Here is a 21,023-nt window from a genome sequence, read left to right on the forward strand (position 1 = left end):
TCCGTCTCAATTAATCTCCCATCGGGCTGTGCCTTGGGCCGCAGCGCTCGTGCACGGTCGGCCGTGAGTGCCGGAACGTTGCGGTGCGGCGACGGTCGCTCGCCGTGCGCTTGCGTGGAATTTTTTCCCCCGAACTCGTCACTTGTTATCGATCTTTGTCATCGTCTTATCTCGTCTTTTTCCGGAATAGTTCCCGTTGTGGCCATCACGAGGCCCCCCTCCATCCGATTCGATCGGCCGCCCCCCCCCCCCTCTCGCTTTTCCCGCCTCCGGTGTCGCTATTGCTCTTCAGATCCTATCCCCCATCCAGCTGCTGCTCTTCCTCATAGCGCTTCCAGCATGCCGTCCACGATCGTCGTCTTTTATTGTTGCCGTTCGCTTCCGATCGTTTCTTAAGATAATTATTTTATAATCGTTAAAGTAGCCGAGGGGTCACCTTATTGGGAGAAGCCGTTTGGTTTTCTGTGTGCGGTCGATTGAGGATGTGGCTCCTTCGAATTGCAAGGGAAATACGGGAGGTGCTGCCACTCGTGCGCATCGCCGCTCAGCTAATTTAAACCGCCGCGACGCGAAAGATTATCCCGCTGTGTGACTCAGCCCGGCTTAATTATCCAGGCTCCTAAAACCCGATGGCCCTGACGTAGCGGCCTGCAGCAGGGGCGGCAACTTCGCGACGTCTCGGCATCGTATCGAGCAAGCGGGCCTTGCGGGAGGCTGGGCGTGTGGATGAATGCGGGCTTGGGAAAAAGCGATTGCCACTTCGTCAACCGCGTCACTAAGTCACTAAATTACGCCCGGCATAAAAACCGGCGTAATTTCCCCAATAGGATTTGCACGCACGCGGAAGTAAGCGCGATGGCAAGTCGTGGCGGTCGTCACCGGCGCCGGTCGTGGTGACCTCTTGACCTTTTTCACACTGTGATTGAATAGGTCACCAGAAGCGCAGGTGATTCAGTGTCCCCTCATCGTGCCTCCGTGCTCAGCTCATCCGAGGTCATTGGCCAGGCAGAGTTAATTGGATGTAGAGGGGCAGATTAATCATCGTGGGTAGAAGACGCCCACCGGCCCTCCCCGGGCAGGGCGGGGGGGGGTGCCTGTAACTTTACCGGGGTGTTTGCGTTTCTATTAAGATGCCTGCGCTGCGCGTTGTGCTATTGTGCCGCGCGGCCACGGAGAGTGGCGTGCGCACACTGCGGTCGTGGGCGTGATCGTTAAAAGCTTCCTGGCCGTCGCTCGACGAGTCTGACGCACCCTTCAATGGCTGATTAATGATCCCCGCGCCCTGACGCGAGGGTCGAGCGTTGACACCCCACCACAGAGAGCGCTCGATTGCGGGATCTTTCGCGCCTTCGCACGAAGCGCTTCACGCGCCGCCGTGCGTTAATTGTTGCCTTCACTGTGAGCACACACACGCGTGCACTCTCTCAGAGCACGGCCCTGTATCCACACTGTCAAGGTCAAGATGTCGTCGCATCTAACGCCGTCGGCCTGTCGCGTCCAACACCTCGCCGATGCTTCCTTCTCGTCGATCCTCGAGTTGTTGCAAAGTTGGCGCTCGACCTCCATGGACCGTACTTACAGTCTCATCGCCGCCACTACCGTCTGGCTTTGTCTTCTATTCCCATTGGTCGGTGACCTCTGGGTATCATTGCAATGCCCGTCTCGATCAATTGCCCTTCTTCTCCACCCTACACAGCCTCCACTTTGCTGATTACGTGCTTCCACCACGTTCTTCCCGTGTCATACTCTGAATCTCCAAGTTGCTCAGCCTATCCCGCCGTGGAATTCCCAGCATCCTTTGTTCAAGTTCAGCTCTCTGACCCATGCAGTCAACTTCAGTTTGTGGCCATAGAAACTGTTGGACACTAACACAGCCAGTACGTGTGTGTGTCTTTGCGTTTGAGTGCAGTGGGGAGCGGTCGTACAGTGGCTAGTGCACTGCGCTACGAACTCGGCGACCTGAGTTTGATTCCCGCTCACGACCAATAACGGTGGCAAATATCTGAAGCGGTCCTAGGCCTTCCTATAGGTCGATTCAGCACTTGGGAGATGAAGGTGGCCAGGCGTTTTGCTGGCCACCCACCCCCTCGTGTGTCGTGCGGGCCTTATTAGGTGCTCGCTAACAGCACTTGCCCCAACTGTCTGTTAAATGTTATATAGGGGGGTCTTTGTCTTTGTAAGCTTGCGTGGGCTGCGTTTAGTCTGGTGAGGCATCGCGTAAAATAACTGCGCTTAAACGTTTGCTTAACCACGTTTTGCATTCCTGCCTGAAATGACATCAGCACTTCAATTCCAGCCCCTGGGGGCCCTTCGGTTGTAGCCATAACGTGGCCCATAAATAAATACAGGACCATTACTAATTTCAAAATACGGCCCTGCTGAATTAAAGCGTGCACGTACGTGAGTTTTCTGCGCTGTAATTCGGTGTTTTAATAGGATGCAGATGCAGTCGTGCGTTTTAATGGGAAGCCGTTGGATATCGTCCCGGATTATTTATTCATTTGTGTATGGTCTCGGCGCGTTTCGTTAAGATGTGCGCGTGGGATTCCACGAGGCTCCTGGGGAGTTTACGATCTCAGACTCGCGATCACACCAGAGGCGGGGGAGCAGACGCCGTCGTCGCTCGCGGCGATCGATTCCATTTATTAAGTTTTCGTTCTGTTCCAGCGAACCTCAAGTTCACGCCGACGCCGCAGCTGCACCAGTGCCTGGAGCTGGGGAAGAGCAGCAGCGTCCACTGCTCGGCTACGGGCCGTGAGCCGCCCGTCATCACGTGGAGCAGACAGGGTTGGTACCCCCTCCCTCACTCCCCCCACCCTCTCCGGAGCCCACTCGGCACGGGGTTTGAGCGGGGAAGGAATGGAGAAGGAACGGGGAAGGAATTGGGAGATGTGGGGAAGATGGAGAAGTGCAGGGAGGCATGGGGGAGGTGCATGGAGGGGTGGGGAAGCAGAACCAGGGTGATTTTTCAAATGACTAAATTTGGATCGTGTTGCTGGCACACAACGGCCTACTCCACTTTGGGGTGACGTTACGGGTATCTTTTTGTGAAGCAGACGGCGCAAAGTATTTTTTTGGTTAATACAGACCGCAGTGTCAATCAGGGCAGCTTGTCCTCATTTCACTGTGCCACCGCGTGTCCCCGTGTGTCCCCGTGTGTCCCCGTGTGTATGCGGGGAGCAGGCCACGGCGCACCGCTACCCCCCGGCGTGGCACAGGAGGCTGGCACGCTTGTCTTCCGGAAGGTGGACGCCTCGCACGAGGGCGACTACTCGTGCACCGCCTCCAACTCCATGCAGGGCGACATTGAGGCCACCGTCCGGCTGCAGGTTGCCGGTGAGCGCAACGCTTGTGACAGTGGAGGGCGAGTGGTGATGTCTGTAGGTTGACGGCGGATGCGACGCCTGCACGAGTAGTGGCGAGCGTGACACCTGTACGGCGGTGGTGAGCGTGAGACGCCTGGAGGCTGCGCGTTACATCCTCGCCGTCCACCGTATGGAACCAGCACCGCCACTGCCCAGGGGTCGAACTGGGGACCTCAAGATGCATCTCGATTCCACCTCTCCTGCCGGAATCCTAACCTCACATCGTTATTATCATTATGTAACTGTACGCTTGTGCAATGAGGATTTCCTCTCATCAGGGGGATAGAGGGGGGATAATCATTGCACTCACGAGGGAGGCCAAACGGATCCCTCTAATTGAACTTGGGATTTTCTTGTTTGTGGAGCTGTGGGAACAGCTGTTCCTTTGGGAAAAATAGTGGAGGGCCTTGTCACGGGACTCCACCGGGAGAAATAAAATACAAAAATACGAAACCCAAAGGCATTGTCGCTTGCTGAGCGATTCATGCCTCGCACGCCATTGACGAGGGGGGGGGGGGTGGCGGAAAGGGGTGGGCGGATGCCACCGGAACATCCCTAATCACAGGGCTCAAGCTGCCGCTGCTCCCACTCGTCGCAGATCACGAATAGCGGCTTAATTAAAAATCATCACCGGAATTCGCCTTTGCCGTCACCGAGAGGAAATGCAGACGTCGACGCTCATCCCGGCCAGCCTTCACCGGAATATACAGAGTGTTAAGTTTATTTTTACTTGGGCACGGTGAATATTGTGGAGAGGGTGGGTGGAGCTGGGTCGCGTTGTGATGTCAGACGGTGCGGATGTAATAGGCCCGGCTGAAATGCAATTTGTCGTCGGCGTTGGACGGATTCCGGAGGCGTTCCGGGAGTTAAATGTGCGGATTGCCTCGCCGCGTTGTAATGAGTTTTTCCGGCGCGCGCACGCGCACCCTAATTTCGGCCGAGCGAGCGATTGAATCTACGCCCCGCGAACTCATCTCGACGAAGCGGCCCACCCCCTCTCGGTCTCCGCGTCACGATCGCCTTCGCGGCGTGAAAGAAAAAAAAACGCGTCGGGCCGACATAATGGCTCGCCACTTACGCTGTCAGGATTGGCGAGGCGCGGCGTGAGAATAAAAAGGCCGATTTGTACAGAAATCCCACGGGGGGGCCCCCACCGCGGGCCGGGGAGGGCCCTGCGCCCCGCGTATTGTTGTCATCCGACCGGGAAATTGTGATGCTGCACGGGCAGAGGATGAATCGCGTGTAAATTTAGGCGCTTTATTTTGTTATTACTTTTTTTCTAATATTTCCAGCCGTAAGATGTGTCACACCCCAGACAGCAGGTGGGGGAGTCTTGTGACGGTAATGATCAGAAAGCCCCGAGGGGGGGAACCTCGCTGCGATTGAAGCCGCGGAGCTCTCCTCAATCTCTCGCTCTCTCTCACTCTCTCGCTCGCTCTCCCCTCTCACTCTTTCAATCTCTCACTTTCTCTTAATCTCTTTCTCTCATTCTCTATCTCTCTCAATCTCTTGCTATCGCTGTCTCAATCTGTCACTCTCTTACTGGCGTTCTCTCTCTCGGTCACTGTCGCTCGCTCACTCTCTTGCCCTCGCTCGCTCACTCGCCCGCTCTCTCACTCTCGCTCTCTCACTCTCTTTCACACACTTCCCTTTCTCTTGCTCACTCGCTCTCTCCCCACGGTGGGAAGGGAAGCGGTGGTGGTGACCGTATTGCGAGCGCTGCGGTGGCCCGGTGTGTGTCAGCACGGCGAGGTGGCGCGCTCGCCTGCGATCTGCCGCTTTGGAAACGAGGTTTGGTGGATCATGTCCAGGTTGGCAGTACAGCAAGTCGGTTGATGAACCCGTCCTTGTGGGCATTTGAGTGGTATCCTCTCGCACACACCTTGGGTTTTCTCCGGGTATCACTATTTTCCTCTGACACGAAAGCACATTCCCAAGGCAGCACACTCCCAACAACGTGTCCTACGACTCGTGGCACAGTTACCCATCAGTCCTACCCAGACCCCTCGAGACCCCCAGAACCCCCAGACCCCTCAAGACCCCCCAGACCCCTCGAGACCCCCACACCCCGCGAGCCCCCCTTGCGTGAGTAAGGCACTGTAACGTCTCTCCGGCAGTCACTTAAGAGCTCACTCGGTGCGGCACTTAGGGCGCGCGCGGGAGGACGCGGGATGCGTCGCGCGAGCGAGCGGCTGTCACGCTCGAGTGTGATGATGCCCCTGAGCTGCGACCGCATCACAGCTGGAGCGCCGCCGAAGCACTTATTATATTTTTATTTAAGCCTCCTCTTCGGTACACGCGCATGCGTGTCACAGCACGGCCGAGCCGGCCAGCTGTAATGGTGCAACGAGTGGGAAGTAGTGGGTCTTTGTGCAGTGCCCGTGGCTGGAGTTGTCTGGGTGGGCGAGCGTGAAGGTGCACGTGTGTGTGTGCGTGTGGAGAGCGGTGGCGCGGTGGTGAGCGCGATGCGCTACGAACCCGGCGACCAGAGTTCGATTCCCGCTCACGGCTAACATTGGTGACGAATATCTGAACCAGTCCTGGGCTTCCTCCTCAGTCGACTCGGCGTCAAATGAGTACCGAGTTCAATGTGTAAACATCGCCACTCGGGTACAAAGGCGGCCGGGTGTGGAGATGGCTACCTTACCCCCCATGTGCCACGGCAGCCTTCGTACGTGCTCGCTAGCAGCAATTCCCCATACGGGGGATCTTTTTATTCGTTGATATGCACATATATTTTCCCCTATGTTTTTTTTTTATACATGTGCACTTTTGTGCATGTGTAGTGACATCGGGGATGTCACTGTATGGTGCCGGCCCAGAAGGGCCGTGTCGTTCGATGTTCCTACATCGTGGACAGCACCATGTGGGTGGCTGTGTGTAATGCCAGCCCTCGCGGGGCTCGGCGAGCACTGGGAAAGTGCGGGCACCATGCACAGCGTGTGGTGGGGGCTCCCCCGAGGGGGAGTGGGTGAGTGTCAGCCCAGGGGCAGGGTTGCCCCGGGCCATGGCACTCTGGTTGACCCCGTAGACACGTGATCCGGAGTATCCACACAGGGGGCCCCAGATTGGGGGGGGCTAGTGGGTGATCACGTGTCCGGGAGAGCTCTTGAGAAGGATAGAGAGGGAACGAGAATGCTCGTGAAGGCAGGCGGGGCCGAGGCCGGAGCGGCCCCGACCAGAGAGGGATATAAGGCGGGTCCCTGAGAGGGACCGGGGTCGCTGCATTCTACAAGCGGGAAGCTCTACACCTACAAGCTGGAAGCTCTACACCTACAAGCTGGAAGCTCTACAGCTACAAGCTGGAAGCTCTACAGCTACAAGCTGGAAGCTCAACGTCTCAAGCTGGAAGCTCAACATCTGCAAGCTGGAAGCTTAACATCTACAAGCTGGAAGCTCAACGTCTCAAGCTGGAAGCTCAACATCTACAAGCTGGAAGCTCAACGTCTCAAGCTGGAAGCTCAACATCTGGAAGCTCAACATCTACAAGCGGGAAGCTCAACATCTACAAGCGGGAAGCTCAACGTCTACAAGCTGGAAGCTCAACATCTACAAGCTGAAAGCTCAACATCTACAAGCTGAAAGCTCAACGTCTACAAGCTGAAAGCTCAACATCTACAAGCGGGAAGCTCAACGTCTACAAGCTGAAAGCTCAACATCTACAAGCTGAAAGCTCAACGTCTACAAGCTGAAAGCTCAACATCTACAAGCTGGAAGCTCAACATCTACAAGCTGAAAGCTCAACATCTACACGCTGAAGCTCAACGTCTCAAGCTGGAAGCTCAACATCTACAAGCTGGAAGCTCAACATCTACAAGCGGGAAGCTCTACGTCTCAAGCTGGAAGCTCAACGTCTCAAGCTGGAAGCTCAACGTCTCAAGCTGGAAGCTCTACGTCTCAAGCTGGAAGCTCAACGTCTACAAGCTGGAAGCTCAACATCTACAAGCGGGAAGCTCAACGTCTCAAGCTGGAAGCTCAACATCTACAAGCTGGAAGCTCAACATCTACAAGCTGGAAGCTCTACGTCTCAAGCTGGAAGCTCAACGTCTCAAGCTGGAAGCTCAACGTCTCAAGCTGGAAGCTCAACGTCTCAAGCTGGAAGCTCAACGTCTCAAGCTGGAAGCTCAACGTCTCAAGCTGGAAGCTCTACGTCTCAAGCTGGAAGCTCCACGTCTACAAGCTGGAAGCTCAACACCTACAAGCTGGAAGCTCCACGTCTACAAGCTGGAAGCTCAACATCTACAAGCTGGAAGCTCAACATCTACAAGCTGGAAGCTCAACATCTACAAGCTGAAAGCTCAACATCTACAAGCTGAAAGCTCAACATCTACAAGCTGAAAGCTCAACGTCTACAAGCTGGAAGCTCAACATCTACAAGCGGGAAGCTCAACGTCTACAAGCTGAAAGCTCAACATCTACAAGCTGAAAGCTCAACATCTACACGCTGAAGCTCAACGTCTCAAGCTGGAAGCTCAACATCTACAAGCTGGAAGCTCAACATCTACAAGCGGGAAGCTCTACGTCTCAAGCTGGAAGCTCAACGTCTCAAGCTGGAAGCTCAACGTCTCAAGCTGGAAGCTCTACGTCTCAAGCTGGAAGCTCAACGTCTACAAGCTGGAAGCTCAACATCTACAAGCGGGAAGCTCTACGTCTCAAGCTGGAAGCTCAACGTCTCAAGCTGGAAGCTCAACGTCTCAAGCTGGAAGCTCAACGTCTCAAGCTGGAAGCTCAACGTCTCAAGCTGGAAGCTCAACACCTACAAGCTGGAAGCTCCACATCTACAAGCTGGAAGCTCAACACCTACAAGCTGGAAGCTCAACATCTACAAGCTGGAAGCTCAACACCTACAAGCTGGAAGCTCAACATCTACAAGCTGGAAGCTCCACGTCTACAAGCTGGAAGCTCAACACCTACAAGCTGGAAGCTCAACATCTACAAGCTGGAAGCTCAACACCTACAAGCTGGAAGCTCAACATCTACAAGCTGGAAGCTCAACACCTACAAGCTGGAAGCTCAACATCTACAAGCTGGAAGCTCAACACCTACAAGCTGGAAGCTCAACATCTACAAGCTGGAAGCTCAACACCTACAAGCTGGAAGCTCAACATCTACAAGCTGGAAGCTCAACACCTACAAGCTGGAAGCTCAACATCTACAAGCTGGAAGCTCCACGTCTACAAGCTGGAAGCTCAACATCTACAAGCTGGAAGCTCAACATCTACAAGCTGGAAGCTCAACACCTACAAGCTGGAAGCTCAACACCTACAAGCTGGAAGCTCCACGTCTACAAGCTGGAAGCTCAACATCTACAAGCTGGAAGCTCAACATCTACAAGCTGGAAGCTCAACATCTACAAGCTGGAAGCTCAACATCTACAAGCTGGAAGCTCAACGTCTACAAGCTGGAAGCTCAACATCTACAAGCTGGAAGCTCCACGTCTACAAGCTGGAAGCTCAACATCTACAAGCTGGAAGCTCAACATCTACAAGCTGGAAGCTCAACGTCTACAAGCTGGAAGCTCAACACCTACAAGCTGGAAGCTCAACATATACAAGCTGGAAGCTCAACGTCTACAAGCTGGAAGCTCAGCACCTACAAGCTGGAAGCTCAGCACCTACAAGCTGGAAGCTCAACATATACAAGCTGGAAGCTCAACGTCTACAAGCTGGAAGCTCAGCACCTACAAGCTGGAAGCTCAACATATACAAGCTGGAAGCTCAACGTCTACAAGCTGGAAACTCAGCACCTACAAGCTGGAAGCTCAACGTCTACAAGCTGGAAGCTCAACGTCTACAAGCTGGAAGCTCAGCACCTACAAGCTGGAAGCTCAACATATACAAGCTGGAAGCTCAACACCTACAAGCTGGAAGCTCAACATCTGCAAGCTGGAAGCTCAACATCTGCAAGCTGGAAGCTCAACATCTACAAGCTGGAAGCTCAACACCTACAAGCTGGAAGCTCAACGTCTACAAGCTGGAAGCTCAACACCTACAAGCTGGAAGCTCAACGTCTACAAGCTGGAAGCTCAACATCTACAAGCTGGAAGCTCAACGTGTCAAGCTGAAGCTCTTTGTCCTACGAGGCAACCACGTGGTCGGAGAGCTGAGCGAGGGTCCGACCCTTCGTAGCAGTAACTCCTCTGTATAGTGGAGTTAGCTGGGTGGTCACCACCCTAGGTTGTATCTGGTAAAGGGGCAGTTACCCCTTTGTGTTACGGTGTTACAAATAACTGTGTTGCCTCTTAAAGGAACAACGTCTGCGACTCGGTTGGACTCACTACACTTGTGAGTATTTATCTTGTCAGTCAGCCGTCTCCGCTTCATACCCTCAAAGTGCACCTAGCCTAGCACAAGCACTGTGGTGACATCATCACCACTTAGAGGCAAATGGTTGTTGTTGTTTATGTATCTGGGTTTGTGTGAGTTTATTACTTGAAGCGGTGTAAACATCACTGCTGGGAAGACAAAGGCAGCCGGGTGTGTTCCTGGCCACTGCACTCCCTCGTGTGCCGCGCCAGCTTTAATAGGCGCTCGCTAACAGCACTTGCACATTTTATGTAGGCTCTGGGAGACATTCATCTCTGTGCATTGTGTGTGTATTTGTGCATATCTGTGCTTGCGATTTATTTTAGGCATGCTTGCGTGTATTTGTGTGTGCGTTTGTGCTTGCGTGTCTATGTATGTGCGTGCACATTCGGCGCGTGCATGATGCATGCATGTGCATACAGGGTTGTGCGTACATGATGCGTGCATGATGCGTATATATAGTGTGCGTATGCCCGGCGTGTGCATGCATGATGCGTACTTATATTGTGTGTGCTTGAGTACGCGACGCGATTCCTCCCTCGCTCACCGCAGGTGGCCGTTTGAGAGAGTCCGGCCAAGAGCGCAGATTAGCGCCGCAGTGCCACAATAGACGCTCCCAGCAAACACGACTCCCCCCTGCCCCCTCCCCCCCCCCGCCGCCCCCTCCACCCAACCCACAAAAACAAATTCATAAAGAGCCCGTGCTGGCATGGGGATGGGCGGTGGAGGAGCTGTCGCGAGGCCAAGCTGCCGTGAATGGGATTTCTAATTAAACGTTCCCGCACCTTGCGAGCCGCTGCCGCGCTTATCGCGCGGGCAAGGTAAACGACGCGCCGCCGCCCCCACCGCCGATTCCAGCGGATTTTTTCCCACAGCCGCGGCCGCGGGCGCGCGTTGTTATCTTGCCGGCGAGCGTGGAGGCGGAGCGACACCCGAGACGACGCATACCAATGCCCCGAACATCGCATCGTCGCCCCCCACCCCCTCGCACGGTGATGGATTGTAGGCGAGTTACAGTTAGCCCCCTCGACATCCTCCCCACAACCCCCCCACTCACCTCCTATGCCAAATCCGCCCCGACCCGCACGGAGGTTCGACGAAGCGTCGCGATTGATTCGTGGGTTGTGATTCAATTTTGCGATCCCATTATACTCGCGTCATTATTGCCGGCCGGCTTACTCTGTTCTCGTCTCAGTCGTGCAGTTTTATTCACTCCCGTTTAGCTCCGAGCCCGCCAACCTGAGTTTGATTCCCGGCCACGGTTAACTTCTGAACCGATTTCAGTCCTCCTCTTGTCGATTTAGCATGAGCTGGTTTGGTGTGTAAAACATCGCCGTGTCATTTCACTCGTATGCTTACCCGTTTGTTCCGTCTCGTTTGTCTTGTTACGTTCACTCTAGACTGCGTTGAATATTTAGCTCGTCGTTTGTGCCGTAGGGTTGGAGGCTGGCAGCGCGGTACGGAAAGAATGGGACCGGTTTCCCTTCCCGACCCGGGCAACTTTCTGCGTGGAATTTGTATGTTCTTCCCCTGTTTTACATGGGTTTCCTCTGGGTTTGCTGGTATCATCGTATAGCTTAAAACATACCATGCAAACTGGTATTGGCCAAAACATCGCAATGCTGAAAAATTACCCACCAATTACTCGGTTGGAGTTATACACAGCAGCAACATCGGACCCCACTACAAAAACTGGCAGGACCAAGTTTTATTTACAAGTGTAAATACAAAAAAATATATATGGCAAAGCATCCAGTGCTGGGCTTTAGTCTGGTGGTTCTGGGTTCACAGCGTGCCCTCTTTTGCGCATATCTCTTCAATTAGCGGCGTTTAGTCTGATGCACTAATCGCCATTGCGTGTGCCTTGCTGACTTAATCGCGCATGTGATGATGTCTGGCCGAGTGGAGCTGTGGTTAGAGGCACTGGCTCAACGTCTGAAAGTTACGAGTTCAAATCCTGGGTTAATACAATGAGCACACACTTTGTCGAGAGTCTCATGTTACGTGGATAGACTCACCCCACACCATAGGAATGTGGAATTATGTCCACTGGCTCAAGGATGTAAACAGGAGATGTGCACTGCCCCATGCTCATTTGAGATGGAACCACGAGCTCTCTCACTGGCTCTCTCACTTTTGATTTATGTATATTTTGCGGAATTTTACAGCCCTTTGGAAATCTGCTGCCAGATAAAGTCCTCCCTGTGGCAGACGAGGGGGTTGTCCGACTATACTTCACGCTGCTCGATGTGGGTTGATAAAGGAGGCTGCCAGGACCGATTCAGACATCATCACTCACCACTCTGACGTTCGCCTTGGCCAGGGATCGAACTCAGGCGACCTGGCTCATAGTGCGGTGCCCTCGCCACAACAGGCGTCATGGTCAGGGTCGAACTTACGACCTCCTGTATACCAGGCGAGGTAGTTAACAGTTCACGTTTTGTACAAATCACAAGGAGCCGAATAGACGCGTGCACTGTGAGCATTAGAATCAACTTGAGGAATCGACGCTTCTTCACTCGGCTGATGGGTGACACACCTGGGCAGCTATTTGTCTTCCACCTAACTCTGTGGATGTAATTCTTGCCCCGCTTTAGTGCTTGGTGGTTATTGGGGGGGTAGGGTTGTTGTTTAAATGTTTTATTTGTGCCAGAAAATGGAATTCTGTGTTGCCGGGCCAGCACGCTCGTTTACCGTCGCGCCGGGGCCTTGTAAATGTTTTACCGCACCCGCACTCTCGGGCCGTGCCGTGCCGCCATGTCGCCCGAGGTGTTCGCTGCAGTTAATCGCGGGCGCCGGTGAAACCGCACGAGCGCCGGGGCGGTGGCGACGTCGGCCGCCACCCCAGAGGAGCCTCGTGCACGCCAGGAAGGGGGCTCAACGTGAGGCCCGGCAAGGCATAATAGGGCGCCGCGGTGGCGAGATGTTGACTACCTCGCATGGTATACGGGAAGTCGTAGGTTCGATCCTGACCATGACGCCTGTTGTATATTTGGAGTTTGCATGTTCTTCTCGTGGTCGCGTGGATTTTTATTCAGGTCTCATTTGGTTTTTACCTCCACATTTTTTTAACACGCGTTTTGAGTGTTTGGTTGCGATAGATTACCACGTGATAAGCCACTTCGTTGAGCTATCATTCGTGATAGCCAGGTCGCTTCTGAAAAAAGAGCTACATAGCTCAGTGAGCCTTATCTAGTAAAAGAAAATAAAACAAGTGTTTAGTATATATCCGAGCCAGGCAAGGTTGTCTTGGATATCAGCATGGCTCACAGCAAGCAGGGCACTTTTCTGAGTGGAGTTTGTATGTTCTTCTCCACCCCCTGCCCCCCCCTATTCTGCATGTTTTTCCTCCCAGGTTCTCTTGCTTTCTTTCCAAAGCTAAAAGGCACCATGGAACTGGTATTGGACAAATTTTCCAATGCTTAAAAAATTGCCCGTAAATTATTCTATTGGGATTACGCAGCAGCAGCCACAGCAACATCGCCGCCCCATACTGCGAAAACTTGGCAGGAGCTTCCTGAAAAAGAGTCTTGAGACCCGATGAGGCTCTCCTGTGTAAGAAAATATATCTGAGCAAGGCAGGGGGGTACGTGAGCCAGGCTGGAGTACGTGAGCCAGACAGGAGCCCCCATGTTCCATCGCGCACACTTCGGTGCTCAGCCGCCGCTCCTGACATTCCGCGTAGCGTCGCGAATACCGCCGTCGTAGCACGTGAACCCTGACCTCTGTCACCGGCGTGCAAATTCGCGGTGGCTCGTTTGGCTCGGCAAGTCCGAAGCCAGTTGCGGTTTATCCCACCAGGGGGGCCTCCTGGCACCGTGTGCCAGCGCTCTCGTGCGCCGTACAGGATGGCGGCGTGCGCCACGGTGAGGGTGAGATGGCGCCGTTGACACGGGCCACAGAGGGGGTGGTGGGTGGGGGCGAGCGATATCGGCTCCGAGCGTCTAGCCGGCAGCTCCCGGTGCATTCCTGTGTGTGGCCCCAATTGATGGCAGTTGGGACGGACTCCGATAATTTGTGTTCGCTCGGGATGGACGGCCGGGCCAGGGAGACTCGCCGCGATGCTGAGCGGACGTCGTTCGGACATGTGGCCCGAGGCTCGGAAGACGACGGTGGACGGAAAGTTCAGACCGTGAACGTCGAGGGAAAGCGAAAGAGATGGATGGGGAGACCGAAAAAGACCTGGAGAGAGGTTTTCAACGAGGACTTGAGAACACTCTGCCTCGGTGTGTTGGAGGTGGCGATGGATTGAAGACCGTGGAGGAGGGGGAGAGGACTCTGAGATCGGACCCCACCCGTCGTGCGACAAGATGAAGAGGCGTGATCAGTCCGCTGCTGGATGAAGCTGTCGCCATGTCCCACCGTCCTGCGATGTAGTGATTCATGGAAGCGCCTGTACATGGCGGATGCTCAGAAGGACGTTGGGTGACCGATAAAGGGACACGTAGATTGGAGAAGAAAGGCAGGTTAAAGACATACTCTTGGTTCTTTCGGTAAAGTCACGTAGGTAGACTTTACCGAAAAAACCAAAGAGTATGGATTCCTCCAGTCACGAAAGCTTCAAATCAAGATTAAAAACATATTGACTGTTAAGAAAGTAAGTGGCCTTGGACAGGACACGTCACGGCTAGAAGGAACGATGCCCGGTGGTCGAGACTCACGACGGAATGGCAGCCAAGGAGGGAAGGTGCCCGAGAAGTTTTATCTGTGTAGATTTTCTTTTTTCTTTTACACCGCAGAGGTAAATGCGTCCGTCTTTGAGGGTTTATTTGCCACTCATTGGATAAGATGTTTGTCTCGGTGGGTTTTTTGGCTGACGTCTCCGTTGAGAACGATGTGGTCAAATCTCCAAAACGAGATGGGAAATGGAGCCAATCTCTGTTGATAGAGAGACCGGTCCTGTTCAATTCACGTTGTTCATTTGTCCATGTTATTACGGAACCACGGCATGAAGTACAATCTTGCAAACAGCGAGTCGGCCAGCCTCTCCGCCCTCCCTCTCCGCCCTCCCTCTCTGCTGTGAAGCGGCTCCATTGCCCAAACATCAGCCGCTTGTGTAAATGTTGATACTGCAGCCGTGTTAATGACACACGTGGTGAGTTGCGCTTGCGCCCCACTGCAAGCACAGGTTCTTCGACCGTTAAGGCGCCGTGAGCCCTTTGGGCAGGATCTGCGCGGAGAGGCATCGAGTTCCAAAAAGGGCGGCGCTGCCGCAATATTTGAGCGTCGGTCGCGTAGGTGGGGCCAGCCGTCTACCGCCGGTAGTTGGGAGCCGTCTGCGGGGCGCTGCCGATGTTGCCATGCTAGCCCCTGGGGCCGGAGGAGATAAAGCGGCTAAATCCCGGCGCTAAAAACACGCAACTGCTCGGCTTTAGCCCCTCGCGGGGGGCCCCCCGATGTTTTGATAGCGGGGCAATTGGCCAAAATGATCTGCAGCCTAAACATTTTATGCGGTCGGCTTAACTTATTGGGCTCCCTCACCCCCTCCTGCGTCGCGCGGTACAGAAAATGCGGCGTTTGTTTTCGCGAGCCCTTTTCAAAACCGTTCTCTGCTCTTGGCAAAACACGAAGGTGATGAGCCACAGGAAGGGACATGTGAGCAAGCGGCACGTGGCGGCACGACGCCGCGTTGGCTGCCAAAATGCCGGGCGTCTTGGCAAACCGCGCTCGGGGTTAACGGGAGGTTAACGGGAGGTCGCACGGTGGGACCAGGTGCGCGGTATACCTAGCGTGCGCCACCAAATCGAGGCTTCTTGGCAAACGCTCTTACGTTGGTGATGTAATGCCGTTGCCGCCGGGACAGAAACAGAAACTGGCGGAGCGCCTGCTTGGCTGCACGGCGAGTCACCAGGAATGGGTTTCATCCAATAGGAGAAGCGCTCACCGTGACTGGAGAGCGCAAAGAATTGGAAGGTGTCTCTCCATCGTCGGCCGCCACGTGACGATGAGATGAGAGGGAGACTCCGTTGCTGAAACGTTTGCTGAGCGCCCACAGCTGGTGGTGCATATTCCACATTCCTATGATGGGGGACCATTTCAATTTTAAGACAACCACCGTCTAGATACCACATTCTCTTTCATGCTTGGGTCACCGAATTTTTTTTATTGGCTCGTGCTGCGCCATGTATTTTTTGTTGTTGCGAATTTTAATTTAATAATTCATCTTTGCCTCGACAGTTGCCTTGGTCTCGGGCCAGGAAAAAATTGTGTTTGTCCGAGACTCCCGCCGTCACTGCCGCCGCCAACCCCGCCGCTCGCTCGCAAGGGAAGCAACTCTGATTCTGGGCCAGATGGGTAATTTGTGCGACGGGCCCTGGGAGGGGAAGCTGAGCGGGCCTGGCTCGCACGTGCACTTGATTACCGTGGCAGTGCGGGCGAGCGGAAGGCTTGGGGGTAGGGGGTTGGGGGTAGGGGGTGGGGGGAGCGTGCGCAGCGAGGTGACGGTGGCGCGGTTGCCGGTCACGGAGGTGACGTGCGCCGTCGCTTTGCTTCACTGGGGCGGCCGCCACTGTGTTGCGTGACGCCAGGAGTGTCGCGTTCGTCTTGTCTACGCGCGTGTTTCCTTGAGGGCGCGCGTGTGTGCGTGCGTGCGTGTGATCTCGGTCCGGTCCTCAGCCACGGTTAACATGAGTGATATCTGAATTGACTGAGCCTTAAATGAGTACCCAGTGCTGTGTGTAAACATGAGCACTGGGAAGATGGACGAGCGTAGTGCTGGGCACACAACCCCCCTTGTGTGCCGATTAGCACGTTTGGCTATGTACAATGCGAAAGTAGTTCAACATACATTCATAGGTTTTTGCTAACAGCTCTTGCCCCAACAGTCTGTTGATGAAGATCTTGTCTTTTGCTCCCTTTTGCATGCCTAGTTTTATGACGAAATTGCACCCTTCTCTTCCCACTCGAGCCCCTGCTCTTGCTCCCCGTACCCTCTCCCCCATACCCGCTTACCCCCCCCCCTGCTTACCCCCCCCCCCCCGTATAATTTTCCTTGTCATCCATCCGTTTGCGCTGCAGGAATGCGGCTCGCTGCAGACTGAAGTCATTACTGCGAGCATGTGGCTTCCTCTCCTGCGCCCCCCCCACCGTACAGCCCCCCCCCCAGTGGCCTTGTTAATGCATCTCCTTTTAAATCCTTGCCAAGAGAAACTGCTCCTTATTTGTGTGACTCGGGCGACGGTTTCTGTAGATTCCGGTTTTGTGGGAGCGGCGATCTTCCGTGCGTCGTATTTAGTTTTTTTGAACGGACCCCCATTTTTCTGTCTCGTGGAGTTTAGCATCGTCGTCATCGCCGCCATCGATCATCGTCACGACGGTAGCCGTCATCGGTCATCGTGCGTTGTATATCCACCACCGGGTCAAGAGCCCCACCCCCCATCCCACACCGTCCCCCGATCCTTCGTGGTCCTGCGCTGCCGTGATCCGTCTCCCTCCCGCACGCACGCGAGCCCATTTGCTACACCTCCACGACAGTTGGCCTCTTGGCTGCTGCTCCGTTGCAAATTCTCAATCCCTTCCAAGCAACTTGTCCTGCCAAGCTCAATTACTTTGGGTGGTTTTTTTGACAGACAGCACGGTCGGCGAGACGTGCGTTTAATCAAAACCGAATGCGGTATGGGCCGTGGCGTGCCAATGATCGCCGTGACGGTGTGGGCCTCTGTCGTCGTCGTCGTCGCCTCCGCTGCACGTGCGTCGCGCTGTCATGCTGCGACTGAATCAAAGACCTTGCCTTGGCTCTCCACGTCATCATCAACCGTGGTCTCTCCACTGCTGGATGAGACCATCGCTCACGGTCTTGCCATGTAAGGGTGCGTCGAGAGCCTGCACGTGCTCCCGATTTGATCGCTCCGTGTCTGCTGGGGACGTCCTTTTGGGGCTCCCTTGGCTGCCACTTCCTCATTAGTCTTGACCAGCGGCCTCCTTCCCGCGACATCACCTGCCTGAGCCCGCTGAATGTTCTTATCAGCCAATAGGATGCCTCTGATTTGCGTATGTTCTCGATTGCTGTTCATGTGTTGAACACTGTTCTGTTTGCCCCTTTGTTTCCTTGTGTTGTCCCCGTGCCTCCTTCTGTATCCCTTTGTGTACCTTCCATGTCTCCCCTCTGCGTATCCCCACCCCCTCCGCCTCGTGTATGTCCCCTCTGTGTGTGTGTGTCGTCGTCGTCCCCCCCCCCCGTGTGTGTATCCCATCCCCCCGTGTGTCCAACTCGTGTGTGTCCCCCCCACTGCGTATCGTCCCCCGTCCCCGTCTCCCAGTGTTCCCGTACTTCAAGATGGAGCCAGAGAACACGACGGTGTACGCGGGCGACTCGGCCATGTTTCACTGCCAGGCGCTGGGCGACCCCGAGCCGAGCGCGCAGTGGAAGGTGCGAGGGCACATCCTCAACTCCAACGAGCCCATTAACAGGTAGTAGGCGCGTGCACGCTCGCGCGATGGGCGACGCAGTTCGCCGTTAAGTGGCGGTGACCTCGCCGCGGTGCTTTTTGCCGGGTTGGGTGCACTTTGGGGCCCACGTGGAAGTATCGAAGGTTCACTGGCAGGAGGTCGCAGGACAGACCCAGGTGTTATGGGTTAACTGATTGTGAGCATCGCTTTCCTCCGCCCTTTGTTGTTGTTGCAGTTGGACGGCGACTGCCTCCAACTGTCCAAATTGCCTCCTTCACAGAGGCTGATCTTGACACCGCTGGTTCAATAAGCTCCACATCCTCCTGTACCACATCAAAGACAAAGATCCCCCTGTAGTCACAAGAGACTGCTGGGACAAGTGCTGCTAGAGAGCACCTATGAAGGCCGGCATGGCACACGAGCGGATGATGTGGCCAGCACCATGCCAGACCACCTTTGTCTCTCCAGTGCTTATGCTCACACGCCACATTTGAGGCCGAGTCGATCGAGGGGAGGCACGGGACCGCTTCAGATAATTGCCATTGGTGTTGGTGGCATTGAGCGGGACTGGAACTCGGGTGAGCGTGAATCGAACTCAGGTCACCGGGGTTCGATGCGCGGTGCGCTAACCGCTGCAGCCCACCGCTCCTGACGACACTCGCCCAGGCGCACACGCTCCCTCACGGAACATCCCAACAGCTCAATGCTGTAATTAAGGCCACGCAAGACGCGGCTGGAGTGGGAACATTTTGCTATCATCATCGTCATCGCCGCCGTGAGAGTGTTCCGGCGCTGCCCACGGGGCCGTCTCCTGCTGCCCCACTGTCTGTTGCTGCTCCTCCCCCCTTTGTGGGGCTGCTGTGCCATCGCGTGCTGCCCTTCCTGTCTTCAACTGCCCCTTGCGTTTCATGTTGCACGTTTGTTTCCTGCTGCCCCTCTGTGTCATGATCACCCTGCTGTCTGCTCATGAAAATGATTTGTTTTTAGTGTCGCATTGTGGGATTTTGTTGCCATGAATGACGGTATATTATTATCGTGCTGCCTCCTTAACCTCGGGGCATCTCAGAGTGCTTTGTGCGTGGCAAGCGATTTGCAGCACATCTCACCTTATCACATTTGAATGGGCATCCCCAGCGGCAGCTGCCCCTGTGCACCGCGAGGTGACTAAGCACCTGGCCTGCAAGCAGGCATGGCTCTGCCAGTAGGTGCCATGATTGCCTCCGTGTGTAATCCCTATTGAGCAATTTGCAGGTAATTTTTCAACTTGCCAGATTTTGACCATTATGCCAGCACACAGTGGCCTTCTCATTTCGAATGGCGTCAGGGGATCTTAAACGTTCGCCGCGAAGCAGGCGGCGCATAAAACATCTTGATTAGTACTCGCCGCAGTCATAATCGGGGGCGGCCTGCCAGATTTGACGAGCGAGGCTGTGCAAACTAGCGGTGACTGTGGTACCACTTGGCTATGTCAAGTCGCCTGCTTGCCCTCTGTCTCGAGAGAGACGGGAAACGGGAACACGTGGCTTATAGAACAAACGCAGGTTAGAGACATCGTCTTTGCTGTGAGGAAGAGCGAGTGGGCTTGAGTGGGAAACGTCACGGCTAGGAGGGACGACGGCCGGTCGGTCCAGTCCCACGACAAAGTGGCAGCCACAAGGAGGGAAGTCGCCCAAGAATGACATCCACCGCAGCGATGGAGCAATGAGATCACGTCACGGGGCAGGAGCAGGATAGAACATCGCATCACGGTTCCAAGAGGTTGACGATGGCTTGGGGGGGGGGGAGGCATTCATCCAGCAGCGGATAGAATCACGCCTGATGGTGACTGCAATCTTCAGACGCTCTCTGAACCCCCCCTCCCCCCCCGCATGCTGCACCTTTGTTCATTGCCACCTCCGCTCGCTTTCTTGAGATGCCGCCCCTCGTCTTGGCGCTGCCGCCCCCCCTCCTCTCCGCACGAAGGCCGCTCTTCCCGCTCCCTCGCTTCGGTCGCGACGCCAACAAAGGAGCGCGTGGCGCGGCGGAGACTTGCATCTCTCAACACTTTTGTTCGTCGTGATTCACATTTTCGTGTTGTGGGAGCCGCACAAGTCTGGCTGTCAGATTATCCTTGAGCGTAATTGGCAGACTTTGTTCCATATTTATAGCCGGTGTAATCCGGTGTAAAATGACTGATCAATCGCGGAATATGCTTTTCGACAATGGGCGCTTTCATTTCGGAGGCTCAGAATTGCCGTATTGTTCGCGTTGTACGGTCGTGCTCGGCACTCGAATTGAACAACCTGGGCCGCCCCAGTTTAAACCGCGGGCGCGCTAACTATAAAATATACCGTGCACCGTCTGCTTAACGGGTGATGTTGAGGATCCTGTGGTGTCATTGAGAGAAGGGTAGGCCGCGTGCGGCGACGTCGTGAAAATGTAGTTTTTACCAAGTTTAAGTCATTTCCCGCAGATTACCTGTTTGGGGAAACGTGGCGTCATCGCCCCCTGCTGCGAAACTTAGCAGGACGCTGTGAGGTTTTTCTTGGGAATACGAATGTTAAGGAATTTAATTAAATAGAAATCCGTCTTCACACTTGCACCGTTGCTCCAAAACCTCATGTAAAATTCTGCCTGTTTGTATAAATATGGTAATTATTGCGTAGGAGAGGATGGTGGCAGTTGTTTAACCACCACATCATCAGGGTCCTGCCTGGCTAACCGCCGCTGCTGTTATTGAGACTTCAGACCGGCGAGTGTGGTGGTGGTGGTAAGGCGGGGAGGTTCCAGGGGTTCAGAGCCCTGCGGGAGTAATTAACATATGCGTGGGGAATAGCAGCGCAGTCATTAGCGCACTGCACTATGATCCCGTCAAGCTGGATTTGATTCGTGGCCACGGCTAACATCAGAATTGGTCCTGGGCACGGCGCGTAAACATCAGCGTTGAGCAGACAAATGCGGCCGGTCGCGGTGTTGACCACTCCAC

At 54.7% G+C, this 21,023-nt stretch overlaps 1 protein-coding gene across 2 annotated transcripts in view; it reads left to right on the forward strand.

Annotated features, from left to right (window-relative positions):
• Positions 1 to 21,023, forward strand: part of PTK7 (protein tyrosine kinase 7 (inactive)) — a 95,178-nt gene that overhangs the window by 53,671 nt on the left and 20,484 nt on the right. For both annotated transcript variants that reach the window (XR_013586224.1, XM_078602422.1), the window contains exons 10-12: positions 2,668 to 2,787; positions 3,184 to 3,336; positions 17,929 to 18,079. Coding sequence is in view for 1 of the 2 variants with exons in the window: in XM_078602422.1 (XP_078458548.1) it covers positions 2,668 to 2,787; positions 3,184 to 3,336; positions 17,929 to 18,079 (424 nt within the window). In the remaining variant the exon portion in view is untranslated. The remainder of the gene's footprint in view (positions 1 to 2,667; positions 2,788 to 3,183; positions 3,337 to 17,928; positions 18,080 to 21,023) is intronic.

This window comes from Lampetra planeri, chromosome 18 (assembly GCF_965212315.1).
Source record: "Lampetra planeri chromosome 18, kcLamPlan1.2.h2, whole genome shotgun sequence".
NCBI classification, from domain to species: domain Eukaryota; kingdom Metazoa; phylum Chordata; class Hyperoartia; order Petromyzontiformes; family Petromyzontidae; genus Lampetra; species Lampetra planeri.